Below are 11,442 nucleotides of genomic sequence, written 5' to 3'. Positions count from 1 at the left end.
GGTTAATCCGCTGTACGATTGGTCAACCATCACGTCACTCAACGCTAATGAGCGGAATGTTGCCGTTTTTTGAACCTTTTTTGTATACTGTCTGAACAATTTTTGTCTGACCAAAAAGTAAATATGCCTATTAGACTCCCCTAATGATAAGCTTTCTTTTGATATAACGTACGTGTAGGTACGCTCTATAACTTTTGATTGTATAGCCGGACAGACAGAAAGACAAACAGACAGAAAGACAGACCAACCGTTTTATATATATAAGATAGACTAGCTGGGGGTGCCCGGCGGTGCTGAGGCTTTTTTGAGGGCATGTTGTTGTTGGAAGAGAGAGACAGAGCGACTGGGGGGAAGAGAGAGAGCGACTGGGGGGAAGAGAGAGAGAGAGAGACTGGGGGGAAGAGAGAGAGCGAGAGACTGGGGGAAGAGAGAGAGCGAGAGACTGGGGGGGAAGAGAGAGAGCGAGAGACTGGGGGAAGAGAGAGAGCGAGAGACTGGGGGAAGAGAGAGAGCGAGAGACTGGGGGGAAGAGAGAGAGCGAGAGACTGGGGGGAAGAGAGAGAGCGAGAGACTGGGGGGAAGAGAGCGAGAGACTGGGGGGAAGAGAGAGAGCGAGAGACTGGGGGGAAGAGCTGAGAGCGAGAGACTGGGGGGAAGAGAGAGAGCGAGAGACTGGGGGGAAGAGAGAGAGAGAGAGACTGGGGGAGAGAGCGCGAGAGACTGGGGGGAAGAGAGACAGCGAGAGACTGGGGGGAAGAGAGACAGCGAGAGACTGGGGGAAGAGATGAGAACGACTGGGGGAAGAGAGAGAGCAAGGGACTGGGGGGAAGAGAGAGAGCGAGAGACTGGGGGGAAGAGAGAGAGCGAGAGACTGGGGGGAAGAGAGAGAGCGAGAGACTGGGGGGAAGAGAGAGAGCGAGAGACTGGGGGGGGAAGAGGGAGAGCGAGAGACTGGGGGGAAGAGAGAGAGCGAGAGACTGGGGGGAAGAGAGAGAGCGAGAGACGGGGGAAGAGAGAGCGAGAGATGGGGGAAGAGAGAGAGCGAGAGACTGGGGGGAAGAGAGAGAGCGACTGGGGGGAAGAGAGAGAGCGACTGGGGGGAAGAGAGAGCGACTGGGGGGAAGAGAGAGAGCGACTGGGGGGAAGAGAGCGACTGGGGGGAAGAGAGAGAAAGACTGGGGGGAGAGAGAGAAAGACCTGGGGGGAGAGAAAGACTGGGGGGAGAGAGAGAAAGACTGGGGGGGAGAGAGAGAGACTGGGGGGGAGAGAGAGAAACTGGGGGGAGAGAGGCTGGGGGGAGAGAGAGAAACTGGGGGGAGAGAGAGAGCAACTGAGAGGGGAGAGAGACGGGGAGAGAGAGAGCGACTGAGGGGGTAGAGAGACAGGGAGAGAGAGAGAGAGGCTGGGGAGATAGAGAGAGAGAGACTGAGGGGGGAGAGAGAGAGCGACTCAGGGGGAGAGAGAGAGACTGGGGGAGAGAGAGAGCGACTGGGGGAGAGAGAGAGCGACTGGGGAGGGGGGAAAGGGAAAGGGGAAAGGGAAAGGGGGGTGAGGGGGGTGGGGTGGGGGGAAAGGGGGGGAGTGAAAGGGGGGTGTGGAGGAAAGGGGGGTGGGGGAAAGGGGGGGAAGGGGGAAGTTAAAAGTTGAAGGCGCTAGATAAATGCAAGCTGGGTTAGCGGCGTTTCTTAGAATCCCTCTGACATCCACTACAATAAAGAGAGATATTTTGAAAGCATTGGCAGTGCAACCTCTCGCAGAGGTCAAGGCGGATACCGACCTGGATGAGCAGAGCCCGGCCACAGCTCAGGAAGCGTGCGCCGGGCGGCTGCAGAGGAGGAAGAAGCAGCCAAGCGAGAGCAGGGAGGCAGCGGCCCGAACGAGAGCGAGTCCGGGCGCCGGTCGGTGCAACCCCGCAGCGGAGCAGAGGCTCCAGCACCCGGCGCCACTCAGGCTCGGAGACGGGCAGCCGGCGCCGGCACAGCCACTCGAAATGGCCGTCAAAGTAGAACCGAGTGTTCAAAAGAACTGAAAATAAAAGCACCTATCGAGATTGTTTGATGTAAATCAGTCACCTAACCTCAAAACTGATGAAATAAGGATCTTGTACTAAAAACCAGAGCACTCAAAATCCTAAAATCTACACAATTTTGCCAGTTATTCTGCTTATTATCCCGCCCCATCACCTCAGAGAAATGTGTTCAGATTGAGGGAGCAAAACATTTGGCTGTGGAGTCAAATAGCAAGGACACTAGAAAATATGACGCATTTGCCAAACAGAAATGTTTTAAAATTCTGTCAGCAATAATTTAGGTCAGGGGTTCTACTTTTTATTTTTTGAATATACAGTAGGCTTTTTCATTTTAACTCCTGTTCCAATTGCAAGTATAAATATGCTGCTCAGAAGTTTTCTTTGATTTCTCCCCAAATATTATGATTTGAATTTAGTGACATCTGTCGGCACCAATGTTCACTGTAAGCTGCACTTGGTTCTGCGCGGCCGGGGTGACAGGACAGAGGGGAGTAAGCTACGGAGACCCCGTGGGCGGCGTAGCGCCTGAGACCCGGCCCGAGTCACCCGAGCTGAGCTCCCGCTGCAAACGGAGCCGAGCCCCGGGACAGGGCCGAGGGGGGGAAAGCCCGAGTCCCCGGCCGCAAACGGAGCCGAGCCCCGGGACCGGGCCGAGTGGGGGAAAGCCCGAGTCCCCGGCCGCAAACGGAGCCGAGCCCCGGGACCGGGCCGAGGGGGGGAAAGCCCGAGTCCCCGGCCGCAAACGGAGCCGAGCCCCGGGACCGGGCCGAGGGGGGGAAAGCCTGAGTCCCCAGCCGCAAACAGAGCCGAGCCCCGGGACCGGGCCGAGGGGGGGAAAGCCCGAGTCCCCGGCTGCAAACGGAGCCGAGGACCGGGCCCAGGGGACAGCGGCATCGCGCCGGGAATCCGCTCAACTCAAGGCCCAGGTTTCCCGCGCTGCTAGGCCGCGGCTCTGCGCATCCACTGCAATAAAGAGAGATTGCTAAATAGTATTTAAAAGTCAATGAATTTGTTATTTTCCTTAGAGAGGGAAGAGGAGAGAGAGAGAGAGAGAGAGGAGCGAGTGAGGTAAAGAAGGGCATAAAAATCAAGATGGCCGAACGAACTTGGATGTAATAGCAGAGCACTTGGAAAACAGTGACAGGATCGGACAAAGTCAACATGGATTTACAAAAGGTAAATCGTGCTTGACTAATCTACTGGAATTTTTTGAGGATGTAACTGGTAAAATAGATAAGGGAGAACCAGTGGATGTGGTGTATTTGGACTTTCAGAAGGCTTTTGATAAGGTCCCGCATAAGAGATTAGCGTGTAAAGTTAAGGCACATGGGATTGGGGGCAAGGTATTGACTTGGATAGAGAACTGGTTGGCAGACAGAAAGCAAAGAGTTGGAATAAACGGGTCTTTTTCTGAGTGGCAAGCAGTGACTAGTGGGGTACCGCAGGGATCGGTCCTTGGGCCCCAGCTATTCACAATATATATTAATGATCTAGACAAGGAAACTAGATGTAATATCTCCAAATTTGCAGACAACACAAAGCTGGGTGGGCATGTGTGCTGTGAGGAAGATGCCGAGAAACTCCAGGATGATTTGGACAGGTTGGGTGATTGGGCAAAAGCATGGCAGATGCAATATAATGTGGATAAATGCGAGGTTATCCACTTTGGTGGCAAAAACAGGAAGGCAGATTATTATCTGAATGGCAATATATTGGGAGAAGGGGAAGTGCAACAAGACCTGGGCGTCCTTGTGCACCAGTCGCTGAAAGTAAGCATGCAGGTGCAGCAGGCGGTTAAGAAGGCAAATGGCATGTTGGCCTTCGTAGCGAGAGGGTTTGAGTACAGGAACAAGGATGTCTTGCTGCAGTTGTACAGAGCCTTGGTGAGACCACATCTTGAGTATTGTGTGCAGTTTTGGTCGCCTTATCTGAGGAAGGATGTTCTTGCCATGGAAGGAGTTCAGCGAAGATTCACCAGGCTGATACCTGGGATGGCAGGAATGAAGTATGAGGAGAGATTGGGTCGATTGGGCTTGTACTCGCTGGAATTTAGAAGAATGAGAGGGGATCTCATTGAAACTTATAAAATTCTGACAGGACTGGACAGACTAGATGCAGGAAGGATGTTCCCGATGGTCGGGGAGTCCAGCACCAGGGGTCACAGTCTAAGGATAAGGGGTAAGCCATTTAGGACAGAAATGAGGAGGAATTTCTTCACCCAGAGAGTGGTGAACCTGTGGAATTCTCTACCACAGAAGGCAGTAGAGGCCAATACATTAAATATATTCAAGAAGGAGTTGGATATATTTCTTAAGGCTAAAGGGATCAAGGGATATGGGGAGAAGGCAGGGACAGGGTACTGAATTTGGATGATCAGCCATGATCGCATTGAATGGCGGAGCAAGCTCGAGGGGCCGAATGGCCTACTCCTGCTCCTATCTTCTATGTTTCTATGTTTATCTCCCTGGTAAATACTGAAGCAAAGTAACTTTTTAATATTTCTGCCATCTCTCTATCGTTGCCTGTGATATTAGCCTGTCCATCCCTTCGTGGCCCTATTCCCATCCTGACTTTCCTTTTTTATTTATGTGCCTGTAAAATATTTTACTATTTTGTTCTATGAGCCTTGATGATTTAATTTTATAGTTTCTGTTTGTCTTTTCTCTTAATGTCTTCATATTCCCTCATCATGCTCTCCCCTGCTGTCCATGTACTTGCGGTGTGCCCAATTAGTTAGACATACAATTGCACATTTAGGTTTTTAAAAATTTTCCCACAAAGTTGAAAGTGCGAGCTGATAACGGCAGAGTGAGGGCAACAAGGCATCTGGGAACAAACAGTGCATCCCCTTAACCATTGCGATTAAAGGGTGGAGAAATAAACAGAGGAAGGACTGAGAAGGAGGGTGAATTAGAGTGGGTGAATTCAGCATCAAATCAGGTACAGAAAGAGCAATAAAGAGAGAAAGGTTGGATTAAGAGAGAGAAAAAAAGAGACAGAAAGGAAAAGAAAAGAAATTTAGAAACAAATCATAGGGTTTAGATGCTATTATTTTTTCAGCAAAATCTCACCCATATACTAGGTTATAGTATTATATTAGGTTCACACAAGTGGAGTGAGCCTTTGGCTTTGTAGTAGCATTGCCACCTGAGTCAGAAGGTGTAGGTTTTGAACCCTGCTCCAGACAGTCCTGGTGGGTGCAGAATGGAACTCCAGCTCTGAATTCTGGGATGTCACCCAGCAGGATACTCGCATCTGATGGGTGTGCGTAGCCCCCCTCATCGTATAGGTTGTGGGAGCTCATGAAACTCTCCCGCTGTATAGACTAACCACCCTATTGCCTGATATAAAAAGATGGTTATGGCTATGGAAGAAATGTTGACATCACAGCCTGTCAGACTATTCATCAGCCTGTGAATCCTTCCACTATTTCATACTATCTCCAAGGGATGAGTGTCAACTGGCAAGTTCTGATGTACTGGATAGTACAGAAACACTATTGTTTTAAAGCAGTATGATTGTGCTTAACTTGACCAACTTATATTTAGATATATAAAAAGAAAATCAGTCAAGTTTGGCATTACTGAATCCATTTTTTTCACAAACTTGTGTAAATTATCTTGAGGCTTTTTAAAAATAAAAATAAATATGAAAAAACACCAACAGCGCACTTGCCAGTTTTGGTCATCTGGAAAGAGCAACACAACTCGAGAGCAAGAAAGCAGCTCTACAGACGCCTGAAGGCCGAGGTCCAAAAAAAACTCGCGACCTAAAGAACAGATGGTGGGTGGAGAAAGCGCAGGAGATCGAGCAGCTAGCCGACAACCATGACGTGTGTGGATTCTTTAGCGCAGTCAAGACCACCTATGGCCCAAGCACCCAAGGTCCTACCCCACTGCGGGCCAAGAACGGAGAGGTACTCATCAAGGACAGAGAGGTAGTCAGTGCCCGCTGGAAAGAGCACTTCGAAGATCTCCTTAACCGAGACTCTGTCTTCGACGCATGCCACCCGCCACCACCTCAGCACAACCCCAGCCCGGCATGAGGTTGAAAAGGCCATCCGACAACTGAAGAACAAGAAGGCCTCAGGAGCAGACAGAATCCCTGCCGAGGCACTAAAGCATGGCGGAGAAGCACTATTGGCGCGAATATATTAACTCATTTCTCTTATTTGGAAGGAGGAGAGCATGCCAGGGGACCTCAGAGACGCCGTAATCGTGACCATCTTCAAGAAAGGTGACAAGTCCGATTGCGGTAATTAGAGGAGTTTCCCTGCTGTCTGCCACAGGGAAAGTCATCACAAGAATCCTCCTCAATCGCCTTCTCCCAGTGGCTGAAGAGCTCCTCCCAGAGTCGCGATGCGGATTCTGCCCACTAAGGGAGACAATGGACATGATCTTCACCGTGCATCAATTACAAGAGAAATGCAGGGAACAGCACCAACCGCTGTGCATGGCCTTCTTTGACCTCACAAAGGCCTTCAACACTGTCAACCGTGAGGGATTATGGAGTGTCCTCCTCAAATTCGGCTGCCCTCAAAAGTTTGTCACCATTCTCCGCCTGCTTTATGACGACATGCAAGCTGTGATCCTGACCAACGGATCCACCACAGACCCAATTCACGTACGGACCGGGGTCAAGCAAGGCTGTGTCATCGCACCAACGCTCTTCTCGATCTTCCTGGCTGCAATGTTCCATCTCACTCTCAGCAAGCTCCCCGCTGGAGTGGAGCTAATCTACAGAACAAACGGGAAACTGTTCAAACTCCGTATCCTCCAGTCCAAATCCAAGGTTGTCCCATCCTCTGTCATTGAATTACAGTATGCAGACGACACTTGCGTCTGTGCACACTTGGAGGTCGAACTCCAAACCATCGTCAACACCTTCACCGAAGCGTACGAGAGCATGGACCTCACACTAAACATCCGCAAGATAAAGGTCCTCTACCAACCTGCCCCGCCACACAGTACTGTCCCCCTGGTTATCAAAATCCATGACGAGGCCTTGGACAACGTGGACCACTTTCCATACCTCGGGAGCCTACTGTCAACAAGGGCAGACATCGATGACGAAGTCCAACATCGCCTTCAGTGTGCCAGTGCAGCCTTTGGTCGCCTGAGGAAGAGTATGTTTGAAGATCAGGACCTTAAACTCGGCACTAAGCTTATGGTCTACAGAGCAGTAGTGATACCCACCCTCCTGTATGCTTCAGAGACATGGACCATGTACAGCAGGCACCTGAAAGCACTGGAGAGGTACCACCAACGCTGCTTCCACAAGATCTTGCAAATCCATTAGCAGGATAGGTGCACCAACGTCAGTGTTCTTGCTCAGGCCAACACCTCCAGCATCGAAGCTCTGACCACGCTCGATCAGCTCCGATTTACGGGCCACATCGTCTGCATGCCCGATACGAGACTCCCAAAACAAGTGCTCTACTTGGAGCTCCGACACGGCAAGAGAGCCCCAGGTGGGCAGAAGAAATGCTTCAAGGACACCCTCAATGCCTCCTTGAAAAAATGCAACATCCCCACCGACACCTGGGAATCCCTGGCCCAAGAGCGCACAAAGTGGAGGAGAAGCATCCGGGAAGGCGCCGAACACCTTTCTTCGCCGGGAGCAAGCGGAAACCAAGCGCAAACAGCGGAAGGAGCGCACGTCAACCCAAGCACCCCACCCACCCCTTCAACCACCGTCTGCCCCACCTGTGACAGAGACGGTAGGTCCCACATTGGACTAATCAGTCATCTGAGAATTCATTTTTAGTGTGGAAGCAAGTCATCCTCGGTTCCGAGGGGCTGCCTAAGAAGATGTCAACTTTTGCTTTTTTTTCCCCTGTATTTCAATTATTAATTTACTCTGTCCAAGTCTATGGTCAATGAAATAAGGCGTAGTGCACCTCCAACTCCTCCAAAGTTAAGTTCAGTCCACGCCACAGTGATTGACCCCGTCTGAAGCACACCGTATGAATTCGATCGGGTCCTTCTTTTCAATCGGCAGGGCGCAGAGGCAATATTCTTGGGACGGGGTGGGGAGTCGCATGCGCACAAGCTGCGTGCGTTTGACAGCGCCTGTGCGGAGTGACGTGCGGCGGTCTGTTTGTGATACTGACGCCCTATCGGCAGAAAACTAAACCGAGATGGAATCTCCCAGTCTGAACCGGTTACAACCGGTTACTAGTTTTGCCAGAGAAGCTTTCGAGGTTGCTAGTACAGCACGGCCTGCTACAAAAACGGTCTCGAAAAATGAATCGGAAGAGATAAAAAATCTTTCTGAAAAAAAAAGTAAATTAAGGATCGGTCACGGCGGTTGTTTTCATTTTTGTTAAATTGTTATAATTATTAACTCGCACAGTTTAACAAAATTTGCAGAGGAGAGGAGTGAGTGTTCCAAATTGTGGCCGATTAGCGCAAGTACTGTCTTGGCTTTTTTTTTTGCTTTTTTTTTGGACCAAAAGAAGCAAAAAAAGGGAAGAGGCGACCTTGAGTGTGTGCTTGTATTTTTTAAATTCCCGCCATTTGATTTTTTTTCCCTTCTTGCCCCCCCGCCCCCCTCTCCCCGCGTTCAACCGAACTACTGTGTCGGGTAAGATTTTTTTTTTAAAGGTTGCTGAGTCGGTGTGTGGTGGAAGCTCGTTCATTTAGACTGAAGGAGGCTAACAGTTTAACCAAAACAAAACCATTTTGGGTGAGTGTGAATAAGTTTTCAGATTCTTTGCGCGGTGGCGGTGCTGCGCCGCCGCCGAGGCCTGACTGAATACTGTAACTCTGCCGAGAGATGGGCCTGCGTGACCCGAGCTTACCACACGGAGCCGCTGTGTGGGGCTGAGTGTGCGACCACCGAAAGGTGGCGTGGGGTTTGTGGGGGGGGGGAGAAAGTAAACACCGGGATGGGGAGTTGGGCACTTATTTTGTGCAGCTATATCTGTAGATATTTAAATCCCACTGATTGAATGCGTACGGCCGGCGGGTTTGTTGGAGTCTGGAGTGGAACATTCCAGAAATAACGGCCGAGGCTCGCCTGCGGAATCGATGCATCTCTCGGTCACGTGATGGCCTCACCATGCTCCCAGTTTCAGGGAGGGGACTCTTAGGAAGTATGATTATTATTTTTAAAAAGTCTTAATACTTTAGTCTGCAATTATTATAGTTTTTTTTGTGTGAACATTATTTCAGTTGTGCTGATCTTTTTAACATTGCACATTTTCTTTTAAGCACACTTGACTTTAATTGACACTGGTCAAGGCTCTGGATGCTTTTTGTAGTTAATGCCATAAGTTTTCAATATAAGTTACAATAAAGCAAGCTCGATCATGCGAGTACGATCACTTTACAGGTAAGATGACTAGAACTTGGGTGTTTAAAAAAACTGAGATTTAGCTATATGGAAATTTCATAATTTTTGTTAAAATTGTTAATTTAAATAATTTGTTAGTAAGACAATGCAGCATAAAACTGGTAGGGCAGTGGCCAGTTGTATGAATGAATATGTGCGTTTGCTTTTTAAACTGATTTTGCTAAATCTAGGAATTTCCATCTGACTTAGATTTTTTTACTGAGTTCGCTGTGTATGCAAATCTTTCAATTGACTTAAGGGAAATAGTTTTTTTTGGAGAGTTGATCCACATACAGATACAAGCTAAAGGACTTGGATGTAAAGTAATGGAGAATCTAAAAGTTTGTGTGAGCAATTAAAAATCCGACGGATGACTTCCTTTATTGGTACAGATACCTATTGTTGCAGGGAGAAATGATGGTTTGGTGTCTTTTTATCAGAATGTTAAATCTGCACTATATGTAATAAAGTCGACTTAGTTTTTAGACTTTTAGAATCATTTTCTCCCTCCCCATCCCCAATGGGGGATCTTTTTGCAGCCTATTTTGTTATAGCCTCGTAATATTTTTGTATTGACTCAATTTCGTGCATTACTTAATTTAAAATGTGTACATTTGCCAACATTTTTTCCAGTTTACTCCTTTTCCTGAAGATGTTGACTCGTACTGTGGGTACTGTTCCACAGCGCTGGGCATCCTCTGGTATCTTGCCCAAGTGGCTACTGTTCAGTGCCAGCCTAGACAGTGAGTGTTGGCAGGCTATTTCACTGTGGGGTATCACATCTGAGCCCAGTCCTGTCCTTGCCTGACATCCACACAGTGTACTTTCCAGTAGGAGTCACTGCATTGTGACAGGAATGGGAATCCTCTTGGTTTTTTTCTTTCCTCTTTCTCCCCCTCAATATCCTGGGATGCCGAGCTAGTTGTAAATCAGGGGAGTCATGTTAAACTTGTATAGAACCTTGCTAATACCTCATCTGAAATCAATTAACTTAGCAGACTGTAGATGGGGACCTTGTAAAGAACATTTTGTTTACTAGCTCAATCACTGGTGGATCCCAATTTATTTGTAAAACCTTTTAAGTAGACATTATAAAAGTACTTAGTGGGGACAAGGCAGTCTGTTGCTTGTAGGACAACTTCCCAATCTTAATGAACAGTATCTGGTGGCCAGAAGTGACCTAATGATATTGTAGTTTAAGTGGAAGAATTCTTGACTGGAAACCTTCTGGTCGGTCAGTAGTCAAAGTTTCCAAGGCAGCTTGTGTCTTGAACTTGGTTCCGTGTTGTGTTTAATCTATTGTCTGTTAAAGTACTGCAAGAGAAGATAAACTCCTGTTTATCTCATCTCGTATCTGTGCTCCCTCCTGTTTGATCATAGAGTTGCATTCAAAATAAATTTGGTACATTTAAACAAGACGGGGGAGTCTTGTAGTGATGCAGCCTGCAAAGGCAATGATGACTAGCTGCATTTTGATTTGAAGTTTGGTATTGTTGCCATCTTGGCTACATTCATGTTTGTGTAATGAGATATATATGGATATATTTTTTTCTTTTGTGGATTTTTAGTTGATGATGACTACCACTGAATGTGTTCCAATCAAAAATGTTTTAACTTTTTTTCTTTTTAATTTATTTAGGAATTACAGCAAGTTTTTTCTTGCAGTAATCTATGCCAGCCATAATGACAATTTTAGCAGACCATGCAGCCCGCCAGCTGCTGGACTTCACTCAGAAGCTTGATATAAACCTTCTGGACAATGTGGTGAATTGCCTGTACCACGGAGAAGGTGCACAGGTAACAATTAGACATTCAATTTAAATCGAGAATAAATACAGCTGATTTATCAGTTTAAATGGATTGCATCCGCATGTGTTAAAAGTTAGGGAAGAGATAGCTGATACACTATTGAATAGTTCCAGCGGACTGGTGGACAGCTAATGTTCCTATATTTAAAAAGGGAGATAAAACAAGTACTACTATTAACATCAGTGGTAGGAAAAATAATAGAATCTTTCTTCAATGATGTAATAGATCTGGGCCCAAATTTTGCAGTAGAAATAATGGTGAGGCTATTG

The 11,442-nt window shown here is 47.8% G+C and overlaps 1 protein-coding gene across 5 annotated transcripts in view; it reads left to right on the top strand.

The window, feature by feature from the left end:
• Positions 1-8,159: 8,159 nt before the first annotated feature.
• LOC147121239 (exportin-1) overlaps positions 8,160-11,442 on the top strand; it is a 69,297-nt gene continuing 66,014 nt past the window's right edge. The window contains exons 1-3 of one of the 5 annotated variants that reach the window (XM_085981449.1): positions 8,160-8,313; positions 9,998-10,107; positions 11,004-11,161. In XM_085981449.1, coding sequence (XP_085837575.1) covers positions 11,036-11,161 — 126 coding nt within the window. In that variant the 5' untranslated portion in view covers positions 8,160-8,313; positions 9,998-10,107; positions 11,004-11,035. Of the gene's footprint in view, positions 8,717-8,934; positions 9,126-9,997; positions 10,108-11,003; positions 11,162-11,442 lie in introns of those variants that run through there. The other 4 variants (XM_085981446.1, XM_085981448.1, XM_085981445.1 and 1 more) reach the window with 4 other exon arrangements.

Source organism: Somniosus microcephalus, chromosome 3 (genome assembly GCF_052327205.1).
Source record: "Somniosus microcephalus isolate GS21.2 chromosome 3, FLI_Smic_1.0, whole genome shotgun sequence".
Taxonomy (NCBI): domain Eukaryota; kingdom Metazoa; phylum Chordata; class Chondrichthyes; order Squaliformes; family Somniosidae; genus Somniosus; species Somniosus microcephalus.
This window is presented reverse-complemented; position numbering and strand designations above follow the sequence as displayed.